Source organism: Juglans regia, chromosome 1 (genome assembly GCF_001411555.2).
Source record: "Juglans regia cultivar Chandler chromosome 1, Walnut 2.0, whole genome shotgun sequence".
Lineage (NCBI taxonomy): Eukaryota > Viridiplantae > Streptophyta > Magnoliopsida > Fagales > Juglandaceae > Juglans > Juglans regia.
Genome location: NC_049901.1, coordinates 20,405,818 through 20,428,373, shown reverse-complemented (window position 1 = coordinate 20,428,373; position 22,556 = coordinate 20,405,818). Strand labels below are relative to the sequence as shown.

At 41.2% G+C, this 22,556-nt stretch overlaps 1 protein-coding gene across 5 annotated transcripts; it reads left to right on the top strand.

Annotated features, from left to right (window-relative positions):
• Positions 1-1,915: 1,915 nt before the first annotated feature.
• LOC108981940 (protein STRUBBELIG-RECEPTOR FAMILY 3-like) lies at positions 1,916-10,388 on the top strand. Of its 5 annotated transcripts, none has more exons than XM_035693346.1 (18): positions 1,963-1,986; positions 2,252-2,304; positions 2,519-2,712; positions 3,585-3,714; positions 3,807-3,878; positions 5,173-5,238; positions 5,370-5,441; positions 5,546-5,617; positions 5,705-5,776; positions 5,853-5,918; positions 6,073-6,141; positions 6,463-6,860; positions 6,970-7,397; positions 8,025-8,296; positions 9,105-9,243; positions 9,413-9,549; positions 9,635-9,791; positions 10,039-10,388. In XM_035693346.1, the coding sequence occupies exons 3-18, from the start codon at positions 2,592-2,594 to the stop codon at positions 10,120-10,122; spliced, it is 2,355 nt and encodes a 784-aa protein (XP_035549239.1). In that variant the 5' UTR covers positions 1,963-1,986; positions 2,252-2,304; positions 2,519-2,591; the 3' UTR covers positions 10,123-10,388. The 5 variants fall into 5 exon arrangements, with proteins under 5 accessions (XP_018808740.1, XP_035549239.1, XP_018808742.1 ...); XM_018953197.2 differs by lacking the exon at positions 1,963-1,986 and adding an exon at positions 1,998-2,089 and having other exon boundaries at positions 6,076-6,141; XM_018953193.2 differs by lacking the exon at positions 1,963-1,986 and adding an exon at positions 1,998-2,089.
• The last annotated feature ends 12,168 nt before the right edge of the window (positions 10,389-22,556 follow it).

Below are 22,556 nucleotides of genomic sequence, written 5' to 3'. Positions count from 1 at the left end.
CATTATCTTGTAAATCAGTTTAGACCAATTTGTTTATGTAATGTATTGTATAAGTTGGCAAATAGGTTAAATCATGTGCTGCATCTCATCATTTCGAGCAATCAAAGTGAATTCATACCTGAGAGGCTAATTACAGACAATGAAATTGTAGTCTATGAAGTTCTACACTCAATGAAGACCAAATAGAAGGGGCAAACAAGAAGTATGGCTCTGAAGCTGGATATGTCTATGGCTTATGACCGAATTGAATGTAATTTTTTGGAAGCAATAATAAAGAAACTGGGTTTTGGGGGAAGATGAATATCATTGCTTATGAGTGTGTTACAATTGTAACCTACTCTATCATAGTTAATGGGCAGCCTGGAGGTATGTTTAAACCAGAAAGATGAATAAGGTAAGGAGATCCAATATCTCCTTACCTTTTTATATTGTGTGCAGAAGGATTTAGTTTTTAATAAAATCATGTGGAGGAAGTTCGTGAGATGAAATGGGTTGCTGTTTTAAGAGGTGGTTTAAAAATAAATCACATTCTCTTTGTGATGATAATGTCTTATTTTTGTAGAGTGAAAATTGAATAATGGAAAAAGGTACATGAGCTACTTGAAAAGTATGAAAAGACATCAGGTCAAAGTCTAAACAGAGATAAAAACAACTTTTTTTTTTCCAGTTATAATACTAGAGAAGTAGTTAAACAGCAACTTGTGAGAGCTACTAGGGTATCTATAAGTAATAATTATGAAAGATACTTGGGATTACCTTTAATGGTGGGCAGATCAAAGTATTACTCATTTAGATCCAAAAAGGAGAGAATTTGGACTTCTAGCTGCAATGCATTTGTGGGTGATCAGGAAAAAAAGACAGGGTTGTGCATCATTATCAGGGATGAGTTAGGTGATATCATGCCCTATGTTTGCATAAACTTCAGCTATAATATGAAACCTATTATAGCTGAAGGTATGGCTTTAAAGCAGGTAATGGAGATATTTGCATATTTGGGCTTTGCTAGAGTAGAATTAGAAGGTGACTCAAGTTATTATAAAGGCGACAAACATAAATGAAGATTTTAACACAGAATATGGATCTTTGGTGTATGATACCCAGTCAATGCTAAAAGAATGGTCTAGATGGAAGGTGATATTCAACTAACAAATAGGCAAATAAAATGGCTCATCTACTAACAAAATTGGCTCTTATATAAAATCTAAAGATGAAAAAATTTGGTTAGAAGAAGGGTTTATGCAGATTATGTACACTGGACCAATCTTGTAATGGTTAAATTGTTGGTATTGCAATAAGAGCGGTGCTACTCTGCGCCGCTCGGTGTTACTGTTAGTTGCAAAAGTAATTTTTTTTTTATTTTTCTATTCATATTTTTTTAATGTATTTAAATATTTTTAAAAAATAAAAAAATATATCAATACATTTAAAATTATTTCTTTTATCATTAATTAAAAATAAAAATTTTCACTGAGCAGTCAAACCGAGCTATACATTTGAGGCGGCCAGGTAGTGTTTTTCTTGCAATAAATATTACCGATGGTTTAAAAAAAAAAACTTTATATCAGAATATATCACCATACTAAAAATAGAAAATAGATAAGACTTTCCTATGAATACGCGCCAACAGAGCGCGTCTCATGCATTCACTCTTCTGTCGAGACTTAACAACAATTCAAAACAAACGAGTTTTTTTATAATTATTTTAATCTCAATCTATCTAATTGTTATAATTTTTTTTAATTTTTATATAAAATAAAATAAATAATTTAATTTTTAAAATTTTAAAATAAAAATAATATTAAAATAATATTAAAAAAATATTTTAATAATATTTTATTTAACTTTAATTTTTATTTCAAACTCATCTAAAAACAAACGAGACAGAGATGCGACCAAACACGCACACACCCTGTTTCCAACGTTAGTAGACAGAGACACAGAGAAATAGAGATAAAAGCGAGGAAACGACCAAAATACAAAGGCAAGGTAGGAGTTTCTCAGAGTTTCACAGAAAACCTTTTTCCCTTCTTTTCTGTTTTCCAGCTCTATCCTTGTCTTGCGTTCTCCAGATTGAAATTGAAAACAATTTGTATGTGTTTTTTTTTTTGTGTAATGTACTGTTTGCTTACGAAGCCCACCTAGTTGCACTTGCTTTATTCACTTGGTCTTAACTCTTGCTTAATTCCCATTAAAAGCTCTTCACAATTGTTTTTTGTTGTTTGTTAAAATTCTCTCCTTTTGTCTTTCTCAGTTGCTTGATATGCTATAGCTCTCTTCAGCATTTTCCAAAATCCCTGCTTCTTTGTAAGTTTTCTGCGTTTTAAGTTTTAGATTCTGTCAGATTTTTTAATTGTATGTTTATATGACGTGCACGTGCGTGGTTTTCTTTGTGTATGTGTTAAGTGTTTGTGCTAAATTATGGGTGTCGTTTGATTTTGGTTTGTGGGTGATTTGGATTGCATGACAGTTATAAGGTCAGTGACCGTGAGTTCAATTTTGCTTTTCGTTTGGTTTTTAGATTGGAGGATGTCTTTTTCGAATGGTTCTGCGGGAAGGGAAAGAATTGAGTAACAAGGTTGAGAGTGGGATCAATGGGTGGGAAGAGATCTGCTATGAAGTCCGAAGATTTTAAGATCTATGCACTGGTTTTGGCGTGGCTCTTGTGGATCTGTGCGGCTCCTGTTTTGCGTGGAGAGACTAATCCAAGTGACGGTGAGGTTTTCTCGATTTTGTTTTCTTGGTATGCTTCAGCATTATGATTCGTTTGTCGGCTTGGTTGTGATAAGATGTAGGATAGTGAACGGGAATTGAAGATAAATAGTATATTAATGCCGGAGTTTGCCACACTTCTTTTTATTTTTTATTTTTATTTTTATTTTTATTTTTTATTTTATTCCTATTAAACTAATTAGTTTAGTCATTATCCCTACACCATATACTTATTAAAGAAAAATAAAAATAATAAGATAAAAAATGGGTACGTGGTATAAAGATGACGATTAAAATTTTTCATTAGTGCCGACCTCGAGTTTTGTGAATGTAAAGGTTCGCCAATAGTTTGGCCAAATAGATCAGTTTAGCACAACTGGGTCAAGGTTTTGTGTTTTCCGGAGTCTCACTAATTGATAGTATGATTCAGAATTTAACTTTACTTATTTATTTCCCGGATTTTAATGGCAACCAAACAAAACCCTTTACTTTATCCAATTTTTCTGTGAGTTTTCTGGAGATGATCTACATTGCTGAAAAACTTTCAGCAGGAAATCTTTCTTTGCATTGTATCAGCAGTAGTAATGCTCAAGCGTTTGTCAGTTGTGGTATTGCCAATCCTTCATTGGCATTGGGACTTTTAGGGTGGGGAGCTGTCCATATCTGTAACACAGCCTCCACAAAAGGGAGAAAAAAAGAAACAGAACAAAACAAAACAAATCAGAAAAGAAAATGAAAAAAAATGATGAAGAGGAAGTGTCTGCCCCCATGATTTGTGTTTTTCCTTCTGTTTTTCTTTTTGGAGACATTTGTTTCTGCTAAATATGTCTGTGAATGAGAACTAACGTTATTATGTTTTAATTCCGTTGAAGCAGTGGCTGCGATTAATAACCTATATGTTGCACTGGGCTCCCCTGTTTTGCCTGGTTGGGTTACTACTGGTGGAGACCCATGCGGCGAAGCATGGCAAGGCGTGGTGTGTAACAATACAGACATAATAAGAATGTATGGTTACCCTTTTTCTTGACAATGTAAATCCATTGATGTTTCTGAAAATGGCTACCTGTCAGCTCTCATATGGATATGTGGGTTTACAGTGTTCTTAATGGCGCTAATTTGGGAGGAGAACTAGGTGATAACCTAGGACTGTTTGTTTCTATCAAAGCAATGTGAGTATTATGATCTCTGTCTCCAAATCCCACCTGCACACACCTTTATGCGATTATGGTATTTATTGGTCCGGAATACATGCCAGACTTAATAATATCTTTCTTCCAATTTATATCATCTTTCACCATCATTAGAGTCCCTTGCCATGTCTTGTTTTAGGTGATAACTACCAGAGTGGCCACACTATGCTTGTGGTGGTGTGGTTACCAGCAAAAAGAGGTAACAGAGGGACAACATAAGGGATTGGATAGATATGCAGGTCCTTTATGGGAAGTAGAAAAATTGCTTCAATTTTTGAAATCTGTCAGATATAGTCTAGTGATTTTTCCATAGAGAAATAGTACTTGTAAAACATGCCTTTCACCTATAAATGAGAATCTGAGCATGTCACCTGTAGTTCTTATTTCTCATTCTTCATTGAATTGTTCTAATACCTTGATGCCTGGTTTTGAATTTTCCGTCGGTTTCAATTAACAAGCTGACTGATTTATTGTCTATGCATGGACTTTTAGATGTAAGACCATATAGAAGACCAAGGCCCCCTTAAAAGCTTCTTTCTTTGTATGGACAGCTTCATTAGGAAAGATTCTCACCTTAGATAACCTAAGGAAATGTCAAATCATTGTGTTGAATTGGTGTTATATGTGTAAGAAAAGTGGGGAGTCCGTGGATCACCTATTATTGCATTATGATGTAGCCATGAGCTTGTGGAATGATATCTTTGCTAGAGTGGGGCTCCATTGGGTAATGCCACGAAGGGTAGTTGATTTACTGGCCAGCTGGAGAGGCATCCAAGGTAACTCTCGAATGGTAGCTGTGTGGAAGATGGTTGCGCTTTTGGTTTATGGTGGTGCATATGGATGGAGAGGAATGGTTGGAGTTTTGAGAATCGTGAACGGGCAATGGACAAGCTTAGAATATTTTTTCTTATTACTTTATTCCATTGGTCGATTGTAATAGACTTTAATGTGGGATGAACATACATGAGTTTCTTGTAACTTTAGACACTCATGCATAGGTGTTGCTCTTGTATATGTTCCGTGTATTTGGCTATGCCTATTTTTCAATAAAGCTCTTATTACTGATAAAAAAAAGGGCGGGACAAGTCAGATTCAAATATATAGATGCATATCATATGGGAGGTTTTGGATATTAAGTCATCATCTTTGTCGAGATTCAAATATATAGATGCATATCGTATGGGATGTTTTTGGAGATTAAGTCATCATCTTTGTCATCAATAAACTTTGCGGGATGGTGTCATTAATTTTTGTTCCATTGTGTTTTTGGCAGAGATCTAAGCAACAACCAAATTGGGGGTGGTATTCCGTCCATGTTGCCAGTTACCATGCAAAACTTGTATGTATATTATTCTTTATCAAAATTACAAAGATCATATTATGTCTATATAACATTTTGCTGTGAAACTTGGATGCATATACTGTTTTGCATTTCTCAGTAAAAGATATAATATTTGTTACCCTTGGCAGTTTTCTTTCGGCTAACCAGTTTTCCGGAAGCATCCCAAGTTCTTTATCCTCCTTAACTCTGCTGACAGACATGTAATCTTTTCCCTCATCAAATTTTTTTGTTTTACTGGTTCCTACTAGGAGCTGTCCCAATTTTCATCTAATTTCTCATAAGCCTATTTGTTTTTGCCTTTCAGGTCTCTTAATGACAATCATTTATCTGGAGAAATACCAGATGCCTTTCAATATCTGACAGGGTTGATCAATCTGTAGGTTCTCATTTTCTATTTGGCAAACTCTTAATGTCCAGATTAATTTTTATAGCTACTTATAGTTGATGGGGCCACCATCTGCAGAGATTTGTCCAGCAACAATTTGAGTGGGGAACTCCCTCCTTCTCTAGAAAGTTTGTCTTCTTTGACAACCCTGTGAGTATTTTTCATTGTAAGGTTGTTTAGATGTCCTTGATATATCTATATATAGTGCTAACTTTGTAGTTGCCAGACACTTGCAGAACAATCTGCTTTCTGGGACCCTTGATGTCTTACAAGATCTGCCTCTGAAAGATTTGTACTGTTCTCCACCTTGTTTTAATTTTCAGAATAAATATTATTCTCTAATGTGCAAAGAGTTTTCATAAGTTTGTAGGATAATGCTGCCTTATGATGGTTCATTGGCTTATAGTTCTTCTTTATTCCTTGTGACAATTTTTCCTCTCAATTAGCAGGAATATTGAGAATAACCAGTTTTCTGGGACAATACCTGAGAAGTTGCTAAACATCCCAAATTTCAGGTGGGAACCCCAAGCCTGGAAATCTTATTGGATGTGACTTGCAAATATTTGTTTTGCATTTTTCCATGCAGCAAGTCTGCAATGCCAATCTGTCTCCTATTCATTCGGAGTAATTTTCAGGACCATGAATGTTTTAATTAATATATAGATACCTTCAGTATAGAATTGTATTTCCTTGTAGTTTATTATGTCTGGTTTCAATGATTGAATTCTTCAATAAGTTGTTGACGACAAAAGTGGAAGCAGCATTCCACGTAGTTTAGACCTGTTAGTTTGCGGCTTTGCACACCTATTTACTGATATTTGATAATTTCTTTGCAGAGATCAGGGAAACCCATTCAATACTACAACTACTGCAGTACCGCCATCTACATCCCCATTAAAACCTCCACCAGCAGGTCCAGCACCACCTTTTTTTAATGGAACACCTTCTGAACGCACACCTGCGAAACAAGCTGATGGACCATCTGCAAAAGATGAATCAAACTCTGGAAAAACAAAAAAAGTTTTAACCACAAAACAAGTGGTTGGAATTTCAATTGCAGGGGTGTTTTTACTCGTAATTCTGGCATTGGGACTTGCACTACTTGCTCCACTATTTAGCAGACGAAGGGAAGAGGAGGATGGACTTTCCAGGCGGCATCAAATAGGTGCATATGAAGGCGACAGACAAGATCTAAGGGACAATGGATCCTTATTTCAACCAAAGATTGAGAAAGGTTAAAGTATTACTATGAGTTTGTCAATCAATTTACTGCAAGTCATATGGTACCCTATCATGTTGTTCATTTCATTCAAATTTTTTAAATAAATGACTGATTTGAACAGTTCCAAAGGGGGCAGTTATGAGGCCAAAAGAGGATTATCAGACAGAGACTAGAAGAGGAGTGATTGCAAAACCACTGGATGAGAAAGAGAGAAACGAGCAGAGAATGGGCACAATACCAAAGAGGGACGACCATGAGATAGACATGAGTGTATTTGACAAACATTTAATGCCCCCTCCCGCTCCACCACCCCCACCCCCACCACCACCACCTCCTCCTCCACCTGTTGAGAAGGTTATTGTAGAGCCAAAATTGCCTGCTGAAGTAACTGCAGTGAAGCCTCCCACCAGAACTCTATTACTCCCAACTTATGCAAAGTCTTTCACGATTGCATCCCTCCAGCAATATACAAACAGCTTTTCTCAAGAAAATCTTATAGGAGGAGGCATGTTGGGGACTGTATATAGAGCACAGCTTCCTGACGGGAAGGTAATATTCATAACCATCAAATTAATTTATGGAAATTGTTTGGTAGACTAAGACTATCTTGGGCTCTCATTACACCCCCCCGGCTCACTAAACTTTAAACAAAAAATATGTCTGAGATTGTATTAGAATGTAAAAGGTATAGGAAGAATGAGAGCATTAAAAAATCATTTGATTCATTCCATTTACCATCTCATCAGTTGCTCTTTTGGTGATTTTCGTTGCTTGTTAAGGTCACACAGTATAAAATAGTTTGATGATCTTAGTTGCCTCTGGCATTGTAGTTGCATGACAATACAAGGGGTTTGTTTCTTGGTTACTTGATGCTTTTACGGGTCTTTTTTCAGGATATTTCTTTCCATAATAATAAAATATTTCATTTTTTTTAGATATCAGTTTATTGTAATATTTACATTCTATACCTAACAAATATGCTCACGTCTTTACAAGTTTGTATAAAAAAAAAATGCTGAGAGATGGTCAAGTCCCTTATATTAGGATTGCAACATGTTGAGCTACCTACGCTGTCAATCTTATATTACAAATGTGACACTGCAGCTTCTCTTTATAGGTGTCTATGCATATTGGATTTAAATACTTACATTTGATCTTTCTGGATGTTTTTTATAGCTACTTGCGGTCAAGAAATTGGACAAGAGAGCTTCCAGTCAGCAGAAGGATGATGAATTTCTTGAACTGATCAACAATATTGATAGAATCCGACATGCAAATGTTGTTGGTCTTATTGGTTACTGTGTAGAGCATGGCCAAAGGCTTCTGATCTATGAGTATTGCAGTAATGGGACACTGCAGGATGCACTGCACTCAGACGATGAACTTAAAAAGAAACTTTCATGGAATAGACGCATTCGGATGGCACTTGGAGCAGCAAGAGCTTTAGAGTAAGTCAAGCAACAATTGAGATGGAAATTTATGGTCCAACTGGTTAACTTTGCAGCTAATAATGGGTTCAAGCATATAACTTCAAATTGTGGTTAGATGTAACAGAATTTTGCAGTGTCTGTCTTCAAGTGAATATGGGGTGTTCTGGTAGTGCCAAACACAATACTATCAACTGTGAAGTGACTTGAGAAATTAACATTAATTACTCATGTAGCAGGAGCAAAGTTATAGCTAACTTTTGTTGAATGTTGCAAGAAAATATATTGAGTTAATAGCAAATATAAAATAATGAGTAATGCTACAAACCACACTACCATCGCACTATGTAAAATATGGCACTTTTATCACCCTTTGATGATCCTTTATTTTTTTAAAGAAGAAATATAAAGGTTGATGGGCAATGTCAACTCATCATAGTGGGGTGAAAGTGAGATGGGAGCGTGGTTTATAGAATTTTCCTAAAATAATAAATGAATATGAAGGGGATCATAAAGGACAAGAACCCGTTTCAGGTGTGTGTTCCACATCTATTTAAGAGGTCATAAACTTAGTTCATCACTTGGGTAGAAGAGTTATGATCAAGTGTGTTGCAATATATTGATTTTAAATCTACTGATTGCACAAAAGAAATTTTATTGGTGCTGTACTTGGATTTTCAGATAGATTGATTTATAAGTTAGTCTGCATACAAACTGAAATAGAGATTAGGGGAAGAGTTATCCTTGTTTCTGTTCTGGCATGATTCGTGAATATTTTAAAAGAAGCATGCACTGTTTTTAGTACTTATTTTGTTTTCTTGTGTGGAAGGTATTTGCATGAGGTATGCCAGCCTCCCGTCATACACAGAAATTTTAAGTCGTGCAATGTCCTCCTTGATGACGATTATTTGGTGTATATCTCTGATTGTGGTCTGGCTTCATTGATAGCATCAGGCTCTGTTAGTCAGGTAAGTCATACTCCCAATATATTGCAGGTTATTGCTTACAGATATTGCGGTAACTGAAGTTTTGACGTTGTGGGGACCTTATTTTCGGATTCATTCTTGGAGTGAAGCTCAATTAGTGGATTATTGTCATCATTGCTGCCACAACTGTCTAAACTAAATTTACTTTCAGCTGTCAGGAAGTCTGCTAACAACTTATGGTTATGGAGCTCCAGAATTTGAGTCAGGAACTTATACCGAGAAGAGTGATGTTTACAGTTTTGGAGTGGTTATGTTAGAACTTTTAACTGGTCGGACGTCCTATGACAGGTAGAACCAAGTTTTTTTTAAAAGGCTTGCATGTGTTTTCTTTTTTGCAGCCATTTTTTTTTATTTTCCTACACTTTTTGGACAGGTCACGGACTCGTGGGGAACAATTTCTGGTGAGATGGGCGATCCCCCAGCTTCATGACATTGATGCACTATCGAGAATGGTTGATCCTACTCTTAATGGTCAATACCCAGCCAAATCCCTATCACACTTTGCAGACATTATTGCGCGGTGTGTTCAGGTGAGCATCATCATTGTTGACTTCTAAGATTTTGATTAGGACCTGTTACAAGTATTCTCCCTGCGGGTTAGCACAGGATCCCGAGCATCCGTTGTGGGTTACCCTCAGGTCAAGGAAAAGTGCTTCAAAATCTCAAACAGAAAAAGCTTGGAGCACCAAACTTCAAATATATATGACCAATTTTCTCTATTAAATTGATTTTGCTTTCCTATCCAACTGATTTCCTAACTTCAAGCATTTTTTGCAGTCTGAGCCAGAATTCAGGCCACCAATGTCTGAAGTTGTCCAAGACTTACTAGTCATGATCAGAAGGGAGCCAAACGGCAGTTAAGATCAAATGCAGACTGACTTTCATTAGGAAATGAAATGGTGATGAAGGTGCAGAAAATTAATCTGCCTGGTAATCCAAGAAGATAATCTGTTCTGAACAAGCTGCGGGTGAATGTCCACACCAAGACACTCGCACGCCCAAAACTCTTACCAAAGAAGAGTCTTCTCTCTGTGACTTAGATCATTTGCTCAATTTTTATTACGAATTACAGTGTTTCATCTGTTAGCAAATCAAAATTTCAGTACCAGTTGTGTCCATTTTTTTAATGGAATTTGTATAAAATATCAATTATAGCCCAACAAAACAAAAATTATACAAAACTAAACTAATTAAAAGAAAAAAATTGTGAAGTAATTAGTCATTGGGTCTTAAACCATTATCTTTTTACTCTGATTTTCAGTTTTATTATTTTGATCAAAGTGGCATCCATAAAATTCGATATATGTCTTAAAATTTAAAAATAAAAGATAAAAAAAGATTATTTGAAAAGTTTAAATGCTTTAAATAGCAACAATGGGAAACCCTGACAAACATCCTTAAACAAACATATTACAGTGAAAAAACAAAAACAAATTAGGAAATGGAATCTAATTAATGATTCCGATCTCATAATTTCTTGACTCGTGAACGTGATTGAGGGGGAAAAGCTGTCATGAACGTGGTTATCTCAATTGAAGGAGAATCCATTAGCATGACTATTGTGTGCATATTGCAATTGTTTGTATTTGGAGCAATCGGTCCAGATTATCTATAAATTGGGTCAAACCACAGTCCAGATTATCTATTTGTTGGGTCAAACCATTAAAATAATAATTCATTCTATTTAATGTTATTTTTTACATATCCCACCATCTTATTTTTTAAATCTAACGGTCATATTTATTCTTTTATGTGAGATTTTCATGCAACGGTCATTTTTTCTAACGATAATTCTTAAGTATTTTTTTTATTTTTTATGTTACACTCCGTTCAGTTAGGGTTAAGAACGATTTCATTTTTATAAAATTGAGAGAGTTGGAGTGCTACTACTGACTTGGACTTAAACTTTTTCGTATTCTTAACAAAGCGCTAGATATAAAAGATTCCATAATTTAAAATAAAACACTTTATTAAAAATTAGAAAAAAGTATGCCGAGCATTTTTTAAAATTTCTCAAAACTTTGTAAATATAATAATCATTAACGTAAAAGCTCTATGTACATGATTTAGGCTTTTGTCACGCTTCCTTAGGCCAAATCCTATTTTACAACTCCATCATTATAAAGATGCTCACATGAGATAGTCAAAAACATAAAATAAAATGAAAATGAGTCGACAACTCAATAATAAATCCATAACAACATAAGCATAATACACATAAGATTTTTTATAAAATATTTAACGCTTGAGAGAATTAAGATAATGACTGTAAGGGGAATTTTGAATTTTCCCTTAGGAAAGGTCCACAAGACCTCAGCCTAGAGACCTAGCCCAATGGAATTTTTATCCAAGCAAGAAGCGAACTGTCAACCAGGAAAAGAGGTCGTCTAATCAACAAGACAGCTCGACCTGGCACAACGGCAGCCTCCCTCTGGAACAGAATGTGCACAGGATATACGGGAAACACGGAGGACCCTTGATTCATTGGCATCAGAGCATCAACGACTCATATAAATTGGATTGAAGCTCAGGAAGTCACCCCACATTAATGACACTACTAATTAAGTTACACTCTAGCATTATGAAGCTGACACAGAGTCACGCCACATTTAAGGGTTTTGACAAAATGAACAATACGACGAACCAGGACCTCATAGTAGCAGCCATGATCTGCTCTTCAAATCTGTGGTATAAATAGTTGATTCCAGGTATAAGGAAACTCTCTCTGATCCCTAAACTTTCTTACTTATTAACTACACTCCAAGAACATTTACTGACTTTGGCATTAAAGGCTCCTCGGCCCCAAGACCGCCCTCTCTAAGCCACGTTATATTCTTCTTTGTACAGGGCTCGTTGTAGAAGACCTCAGTTGTTGGAGCTTGACCCAAGGGTGTGCGAAACACGACGTTAATAGTGGCGCCATCTATGGGATCGAGTTTGATCTTGCATGTCCTTCGTACACCTGAGACAACTCGTTCCAGGTAACTCAGAGGATTACTGAAGTGACTTGAGATAGGGAGGTAGATCAAATGGAGAACCAGGCGTGCAGTAACGAAAAAATCACGACAAACGAAAACCAGGCGGGCGTAGACAGAGCGCGAGGAGCAACGGAGGAGGTTGGCATTCAGCCTTCAGTCCTCAATCGCATGGAAGTTGCGAGCGAAGTTTGAGACGAGTGGGAGCTCCGAAAGGCTGAGCCAATTGGACCGTTGGAACTTGTTATCCTCCACCCAAACCGACCAGAGGCTACGGTGACGATCAGCGGTGAATGACATAGGAAGCTCGAGACGCCATTAGGCAACTCCTTGCTAAACACCTAGATGCGTTTTCATGGAGTCACAGGGACATGCCCGAGATAGCACCCGAGATCATACATCACAGTTTAAGTGTGGACCCAAAAGTCCGAGGGGTGCGGCAGAAGCGTAGAAGTGTCAGTGCGGAAAAGAACGTCATTATAGCCGAAGAGGTGGACCGGATGCTAAAGGCGGGGTTCATACGAGAAGCTCATTACCCAGAGTGGTTATCAAATGTAGTACTAGTAAAGAAGCCGAGCGGAAAATGGAGAATGTGCTTTGACTTTACTGACCTCAACAAAGTTTGCCCAAAAGACAGCTTCCTGCTTCCCCGCATTGATCTCATCATCGAAGCTACGACAGGTCATCGCATGCTTAGCTTCATGGATGCCTATTCCAAATACAAGCAAACCCGTATGAAGCCCGAAGACGAGGAGAAGACCTTGTTTATCACCGATTGAGGTCTGTATTGCTACAAAGTTATGTCGTTCAGACTAAAAAATGAGGGGGCCACCTACCAACGACTGGTTAACCAAATGTTCAAAAATTAGATAGGAAGAAATATGGAAGTCTATGTAGACGACCTATTGGTCAAAAGCGGGACCTTAGAACAACATCTGGACGACTTGAGGGAGCCTGTTCCGATATTACAACAATATCAAATGAAGCTAAACCTGGCAAAGTGCACCTTCAGCTTCGGGTTAGGAAAGTTCTTGGGGTTTATGGTGTCAGAATGAGGTATTGAAGCCAATCCCAAGAAGGTAGACGCCATCCTTAGTATGGCTCTACCACAAAACATAAATGACGTACAAAGGTTGGCTGGGCGAGTTGCCACGCTCAACAGGTTCATCTCAAGATCAACCGACAAATGTCTACCATTTTTTAAAGTCCTGCGAAAATCGAAAACATGAGACGATGAGTGCGACCAAGCATTCGAAACCCTCAAGAAGTACATCACAAGCCCTCCTCTACTTAGCCAACCTAGGTGTGCTGACCTTATACTTGGCCATCTCCCCCCAGGCGACTTCCTCAGTACTGGTACGCGAGGAAGAAAGGTCCAAAGGCCAGTTTACTATGCTAGTCGGGCGTACCGAGGGGTCGAGGCTCGATACTCCCGCATAGAGCAATTAGCCCTCGCATTGGTAGCAACCACGTGAAACCTGTGCCCATACTTTCAGGCTCACCCAGTATGAGTTCTCACGGAGACCCCTCTAAAGAAGGTTTTACAGCGGCCGAACGCTTCGGGACGCCTCATGAACTGGGAGGTGGAATTGAGTGAATTTGACATTGACTACGCTCCTTGAAATACAGTGAAGGGGCAACTGTTAGCGGACTTTGTCGTCGAGTTCACTGGATTCCAGGCGATGGACAATGATATGCGTCCTACTAAGCCCTGGCAAGTATTTGCCGACGGCTCATCCTGTCGGGTAGGAGAAGGAGTAGGGGTGCACATCGTGACACCTGAAGGAGAAGAGCACAATTATGCCGTTAAATTGGTGTTTAAGACAACGAATAATGAAACAGAGTATGAAGCGTTGCTCTCAAGATTGCAGGTGGCCAGAGCCTTAGGAGCCGCCAAGATCGAAGTACGGGCCAACTCTTAAGTGGTAGTAAACCAAGTACAGGGAGAGTTCGTTGTTAAAAGTGAAAAGCTAAAGAGATACCTCTCATTGGTAGAAGCTGAGCGGCCTCACTTCAAGTATTTCCAAATTCAGCAAATACTAAGGACGAAAAACCAAAAGGCATATAAACTGGCACGCGTGGCATCCGGGCAGGAAGACTCTACCTTGCCCGATAACACAGTGGTTAGGATAGGGGAAGTACCTGCTGTCGGGATTGAAGTAATGATAATGCAACCTAGGACCCCAGACTGGGCAGCAAGCATAGTCAGATATTTGGAAACTAGCAAAGTACCTGAAGATAGGCAAAAGGCAAGAAAAGTCAGGAATAGAGCGGCACATTACACCATGATTGAGGGAGTCCTATATCGACGGGGTCACTCGACTCCTTTCTTAAGATGTATCTCCCCGGAGGAGGCGCAATATGTGTTAGCAAAAATATAAGAGGGAATTTGCGAGAGCCATTTGAGAGGACGGACACTAGTCGGGAAAGTGACAAGGGCGGGTTACTACTGGCCCCAAGCCCTTCGAGATGTCGAAAGCTACACAAGGAAGTGTCGAAAATGCCAAGAGTACGCCCAAATCCCCCATTGCCCACTAGAGAAGTTGGCGTCGATCAGTTCACCTTGGGCGTTTGCCTAGTGGGGGGGAGGGGGGGTTGATTTGGTCGGCCCACTTCCCCTAGGCAAAGGGGGGTCAAATTCGTAGTGGTGGCGGCCGATTACTTCACGCGATTCTTGTGGAAATTAGTAGTTTGCAGGTTCGGCATCCCAAACATTATCATCTCGGACAAAGGAAGGCAGTTTGACTCTGACCATTACTGAAATTGGTGTCGAGACTTGGGGATCGAGTTTCGATACTCGTCCCTGGGGCACCCACAGTCCAATGGACAAGTCAAGACAACTAACAAGACACTGGTGGGAATACTTAAGAAGCGACTCAACGACAGAAAATGCGTATGGGCTGAGGAACTCCCTGCCGTGCTCTGGGCCTACCAGACACCGACCGTGGAAACCCCCTTCACTCTCACCTATGGACATGAGGCAATGCCACCAGTAGAAATTGGACTTCCCAAGTACAGAGTTCAACACTTTGAACAAGTTTCCAATAACAGACGATTGGAGGAACAATTGGACCTGCTGAAAGAAGTCTGGCTAGGAGCGGAAATAAAGATCGCATCTGATAAAAAGAATGGCTGAGAGGTGTTTCAACAAGGGCATGCGGCCGAGGAAATTCCAAGTAGGGGAATTGGTACTCAAAGAAATGGGAACAACGACGAGAGACGAAGGAAAATTGGGCCCCCGCTGGGAGTGTCCTTACGTGGTCATCGCCACAAATCGACCGGGTTCCTATCCTCTTAAAGATTCCCAAGGAAAAGAACTACCACACCCATGGAATGTCGAGCACCTGCGAAAATATTACTGCTAAGCCGACTCACTTGTCATAATTTCTATACCTTCATGTGAAAGTTGCTAGACATAATCAAAATATGTATTTTGTCTTGTCTTAGTTATTGATTTCAAGAGCCTAATGTAACTAGGAAATCGGTCTACACATTAGCACGGTCAACTTCGCCAAATAAAAACTTCAACAACTTATCTCCCCGCGAGCCGAAAAGGGAAGGGTAGGCCTAAAAGGTTGCCTTATCTCTCTCGCGAAGGAGTATGGGTTGGCCCTTGGTCACCCGAAAATAAAACTTACAATCCTCGTAAGCGTCAATAGGCGGGAGCGAGTCCAATAACATATTGCCCGAACAACTTACCTACTTGCAGGATACCATAGGGAAAGGTAGGCCTTAGGGTTGCCTTATCCCTCCCAAAGGGGAGAGCGGGGTCAACTTACAACTGCCTGAATCACTTACCCCAACCTCCGCTACGACAAAGTGTGGGTTTAACACCAGCCTGGCCCAAATATACATTTTCCTGTGATGTTAACGGGTGGAAGTGGGTCTAATAATAGACTGCCCGAACAACATACCTCCCACGAAGGATGATAGACGAGCAGGCAGCTCAGCTTCCTTGTCCGGGAGAGCGGGACTAGCCTCGAGGTGGCCTGAATAACTTACCCTGACCCCCATCACGGTGAATAGAGGGAAATATAGGCCTTAAAGTTGCCTTATCCTTCTCGCAATGGAGTGCGGGTTAGTCCTCAGCTACCCGAAGGAAAATGTTACATTCCTCGTCAACGTCATCGAGCGGGAGTGGATCCAATAACAGACTGCCAGAACAACTTACCTCCCTACGGGATATCATAGGGGAATGTAGGCCTCAAGATTGCCTTATCCCTCCCATAAAAGGAGAGTGGGACCAGCCTTACGGCTACCTGAATAACTTACCCCGGCCCCCTCTATGACGAAGTGTGGGATCAGTGCTAGCTTGACCCAAACTTGCCATTTCCTACAGTGTCAACTGGTGGGAGCAGGTCCAGTAACAGACTGCCCGAACAACTTACCTCCCTACGGGATATTATGGGGAAAGGTAGGCCTAAAGGTTGCCTTATCCCTCCTACAGTGGAGAGCGAGACTTGCCCCACTGCTACTCGATTACTTACCCCAGCCCCCAACGCAGTGAATGAGCGGACCAACCACATCACTGTCCGAATTACCTCCCTGGGGGACAAAGAAGCGGGTTGGCATGAGGCATTCCGACCTCTCATTGACGGAGAGTGGGATGAGTTTATAGATCTCCCGAATAATGAAGAGAAAGACACGAACATCATCAACGAAATCTACATCAACGGAATCACCATCGGCAGCTTACCTCCCCGTGAGACGAAAGAGAAAGGTAGGCCTTTAAGGTTGTCTTATCCCTCTTGTAGAGGAGTGCGGGTTGGCCATTGGCCACCCAAAGATACAATCTCCACCAATGGACTTTACTTCAACAAAAGAATCTCCAACAACAGAATCACCACCAAAGTAAACTCCACCAGCTCCAACCTACCTCTCCACGAGGCAAAAGAGACAAGTTACACTAGAGGCAGCTCTATCCCACTCGCGGAGGAGTGCGGGTTAGCCTTCGACCACCCAACATATTTATTAATGGAACGTCATCTCCAGCAACAGAACACCAAACGTATAGCGCCTCAGACCTTCACCGCATCCCGGCAAAATAGCTCAGGTTTGCGAATTCACTAACAAGTTTGACTTGTGCAGCATCTCCTACTTGCCTTCCCATGAAGGTCAACAGGCAGGACCAGCCTTAGGGCGGCCAGGCCTGCCTCATGACGAAGTGCGGGTTCAGTCTTTCGATTGCCTGAAATTACTTTCGAGATGACATAACATGGCCGAACATCTCCTACTTACCTTCCCGTGAGGATCAATAGGCGAGTCCAACCTTAAGGCAACATCTCTACTGGCAAATGCCGGGCGTTAGCACTCGTGCCATAATCAGAGTTAATGTGCCTCCGAGCTCCACTATAGCCTGAAGTGGACTCAGAGGGTCGACAAGCTCCCTGACCACTTTGCGCGGGTTACAACCAGCACACTTTAACATTAGCCGCAATGCGCATCAGTAAAGGAAATTTCACCAACGTCATCGAAAATGAAGACGTCGGAAGAAAGTACACCTTTCAATAAGACATAGGGTGAGTCCAGTCTTACAAACTGTTCACCCCTTTTTACCATTTTTATAAAAGTCAACAGGCGAGAAAGGTCAAGGATCGCCGAGCCTCCCAAGCGTCTGAATAGGAGGGCAGGTCGCTTGACTACCCGGCCAACTTCCGTATGTGCTCCATGCGCTCGAACCTACCTCCCCGCAAGGCAAAAGGGATCAATCGCGCCGAAGGCGTCTCTATCCCTCTAGCAGAGGAGTACGGGTTGGCCGTCAGCCACCTGACATATTTATCAGCATGATCTTCGTCTACTAAATATTTATCAGCAGGATCTCCATCTACAAAATATTTATCGACAAAATCTCCATCCATATACAAAATATTTATCGACAGAATCTCCATCTTCTAAATATTTATCAGCAAGATCTCCATCTACAAAATATTTATCAGCATCTACAAAATATTTATCAGTGGGATCTCCATCAACATAATCTTCAACAATAGAATATTCATCAAAGGAATATTCATAGACGGAAACCAACACTCTTACAATGCAGGAAAAAACAAACGGAAAGAAAAGCCGAGGAAAAATGGAAACAAAAGGGAGGCTAAAAGCGACAAGAGCTAAAAGAAAGACAGCTAAGAAACAAAAACAAAAGGAAAAGCAGCGCTCGGCTCCCTACCCGGGGAAAATCAAGCCGAGCCTGCAAGCTGCATGAACAATAAAAACGGGTGACAAAAACATCATCGTTCGACAAAGAACCTTAGTGTAAAGGGCCACCGACAGGCGGGGTCGTCGACCACGGCCAAACACCGACGAGGTAGACCATGGGGAATTGAAGAAGAAAGGTGGGAAATACGAGAAAAAATATGACAAGTTAAATGCAGAGAAGGTACAGCCGAATATATAAAATCAATTTATTACTTATGCAAGATTACAAAAGACAAATTACATCATGAAGCCGAATTATAAGGAAAAAGTTACATCGTATGGCTACGTGAAGCCACTGAACTACAAAGAACAATTCACACTGGGAAGCTCATACATTCCAAAAAAAAAAACCTGCAATACCACCTACTTCACGCATATACGTAAAGACCTTAAAAGGGTCCTAGATCGCAAATCTTACCAATCATCGACCAAGAACGACGACCATATAACCATAGAACCCCACCACAGCAACCAAGTCCGATCGAGTCAATCTTCCTGGTGCGGCGTGTGGCAAAGGCATCCACCATTACGATGTGTCAATAGCACAAGAGATCCCCTCAAAACATCAACAGGGATGTTATGAGGCAATTAATTGTGTCGTATGATGGACGCACTGTTTGGAACCCCAACAGTAGAGGATTGGCAAGCAAATATGCGTGGAAATCCCGCCCTCATAAATCAAGCTTGATCCTCGCAAAGCCACCACCAAGCCTCTGAGATGGCCTGCCGACCATGGAAGATGGCGGCAGGGTCGAAGCATAATAAGCAAAAGGGCGAGAACGAGAAGAGGAGGTCCGGGACCCGAACAACATGGGATTGGTAAGGAGATCCACCCAAAGAGTCCGCTTTCATAAGGCGGGTTCAATTCTCGTAGAACCGCCACCAAGACCACTCGGGACCAAACCCTCCCCGAGCTTGTCGCGTCGTTGCAAAGACACCTCATGTGGAGAAAAGTCACCCACGCTCATAGCTCGAAGGTCACACTAGGGGTTCTAAAGAAGGAAGGTTTTCATATGCTTTAGGCCTTCATCGTAACCAAACCTCCACGCATTGTCACGAACACCCCGGACGTAAGACAATTCGTTGTGCAAGCTGCAAATGGTTGCTTCCCGGCCCTCGAGCTTCAGCTGGTTCATGGTTAGGGTGGTCTTTGCATCTTGTCTCTGTTGCCTTTCCTCCTTCAAGGTCTTCTTCTTCGCTGCCAGCAATTCGTTGGCCTCTTTGACCTTAGATTCGAGCCATCTGATTGACAGACCATTTGTGTCCGTGGCCGATGAAGCTCTAGAACGTCAGCTTGCAATCGCTCCAGTTCCAACTGACACTGGTCTAGAGATTGATGCAGCGTGTCCCTAGCCTCGCAAGCTAGCGAGTTCTCAATGCGTTGTTGACCGACCTCCTTTTGGGACTTGACTAGGTCGGCGAGGGCTCCCTCAGCCACCTCCCTCAACTCCCGCTCGAAAAGCCACATTGTCCATGGTCGTCTGGACTAGAAAGTGAAGGTTGTCCACAAGAAGGCGGCCAAGCGCTCCAACCCCTACAACGAAAGACAGGTTAAAAAAAAAAAGAAGAGAAAGAAAGTGGAATAGAAGGAGAGTAAAGTTTACCCCGGTAAGCACCTCTTGGCCTTCCCCTCAACTTTATGAACATGATCGACGCGACCACGTAGCGTGGTCATCTGGAGGTCCTCAGAAACTTCCCTGGCACCAACTCTTCAGACGCTCTTGGGGGCGTAGGAAGACGAAGCACCAACACGAACTGCCCCCCAGAAGGAGTAGCAACACTATCTGAGTCAGTGGGAGGGGGAGAGATGCTGCGAGGTCTTTTTCCCTTCCCCACAACCGGAGGGCTCGCAGGACGACTGGGAATAGGTGCGACAGTCCGATTCATGGGAATCCCGTCATCAGAATGCTAGTTGGCGGGGGAAACTAGGTAACGAAGAGACTATCATCCGACAGTAGGGCCTCTGAATACACGTCATTTGAATACGTCGACACCCATGACCTGAACAGAGACTATCATCTCGCTTCCTCACCCGGATTCGGTTCAGGGCGGCAGATTGAGGAGTCAGAGATAGTGCCCTAATTGGCACGGACAAAGAACAGCAGCCTAACAACCTACCCAGCTGGATACTCCCACTCGTCAATTGGCAAAAAGAAGAACTTGCGGTTATATCCCTTCACAACCTTATGCCACCCCTTTATCCGAGCCATCTCCTGAACGGGTTGGAAGCTGTAAATACGTCGATCATTTCGCACTAAATTATGGGTAATAAAGAATTCACGGGCGGTTAGGTTGGGATAGTCTGACCAGACCTCCTCCAAGGCACGACGCCAGATGACACAACAAGAGATCAAGATCCTCCATGCAATGGGGAGGAGCTGAGCAGGCGCTAGCTCAAAGAAAGCCAGTACTTCACGCACTAGCCAGGGAACTGGCAACCTTAGGCCACAGAAGAACATTGTAGGATACACCGCAACTCTAGTACCATAGCCTTCCTCATCCACGCTCTACTAGTGGGAAGGGCCACTTCAAGCTCCAGCTTTGGAGGGATCCCGTAGGTTGCTTTCAGTTCCTCCAATTCCTCGGAAGTAACTGTCGACTGCCATGAAAATCCTGTAAAACATCTGTAAGGGAGTCATCTCGAGCAGCAGCAGCTTGAACGGTGCCGGAGGGTGCCACATGAGCACCAGAGCACGAAGATTTCTTTGGGGCCATGAGGAGTAGGAGAGAGTTGTGAAACACTTCAGAAGAAAGGCAAGAAAATGAAATTGCAGGATAACAGAACAAAAGTAGAGATTACGATGGGCCACTCAACTGGAGGGGAAGTACTTATATATATAGATGGGGGAAGGATCCCCTTATCGAGGCATCATAACTCCTCATATCTCACACGTGTCCCACTCAAGTACCAGAATCCCTCTATTAATGCAATTGTGTATCCCCTGAAATGACGTGTGAATTAATGACTGCAAAATTTAGAGACGTGGTGAAGAAGCTGGATGAACGCCATACAATACGAAAACATTGTTAATGCTGTGCTGCCATGTGAACGGAACATAGACGATCACTCAGCATGCGGCCAGGCAGGCCGAGAACTTGATTAGGCCTAAGAACAAAGGAAATGAAAGAAAACTCCTCCCAAAATTGTTCGGGAAGAATTAGTGGGGTAACTGTAAGGAGAATTTTCCCCTTAGGAAGGACCTCGGCCTAGAGACCCAGCCCAATGGTGTTTTTATCCAAGCAAGAAGCAAACTGTCAACCAGGGAAAGGTGCCTTCTGGTCGACAAGACAGCTCGACCTAACACAACAACAGCCTTCCTCAAGAATAGAATGTGCACAGGATATACAGGAAACACGGAGGACCCTCGATTCATCGGCATCAGAGCATCAATGACTCATATAAATCGGATTGAGGCTCAGGAAGCCATCCCACATTAATGGCACTACTAATTAAGTCACACTCCGCCATTATGAAGCCAACATAGAGCCACGCCATATTTAAGAGTTCTGAAAAAATGAACAGTATGACGAACCCGAACCTCATAGTAGCAGGCATGATCTGCTCTTTAAACATGTGGTATAAATAGCTGATTCCAAGTACGAGGAAACTCTCTCTGATCCTTAGATTTTCTTACTTATTTACTACACTCCAAGAACATTTACTGATTTTGGCATCGGAGGCTCCTCGGCCCCAAGATCGCCTTCTCCAAGTCGCGTTATATTCTTCTCTGTGTATGGCTCGTTGTTGAAGACTTGAGTTGTTGGACTTTGGCATAAGGGTGTGCGAAACACGACGTTAACAATGACCATTCACACTTATGCTTATTACATGCATGACTTATTTTGAATTATTTGATTTATCTGACTGGCCAACACATTTAATCTTGTGCATTGGTGCCACATCTAGTGGCTACAAAGGGAACCACTAATAGTATTCTGGCATACTATGGTAGACCACGCTTGAGTTCGTGACTTGCACATCTACCTATGAATTGTATTGGTACCATGCATTTGAATGACCATCTTATTAATATGATCTTTATCTTATACTTGATCTTATGAAATCTTTCGTGTCTTATGCAACGTGAGATGCATGTCATACATAATATATAAATAACTAAA

Bases quoted from the DNA above. Each gene is read 5' to 3' on its own strand.
- LOC108981940 (XM_018953195.2), top strand. From the start codon at position 2,592: ATGGGTGGGAAGAGATCTGCTATGAAGTCCGAAGATTTTAAGATCTAT. The intron at 5,618-5,704 runs GTAGGTTCTCAT...CACCATCTGCAG, and splicing joins CTGACAGGGTTGATCAATCT to AGATTTGTCCAGCAACAATT. The intron at 6,142-6,462 runs GTGGGAACCCCA...ATTTCTTTGCAG, and splicing joins CTAAACATCCCAAATTTCAG to AGATCAGGGAAACCCATTCA.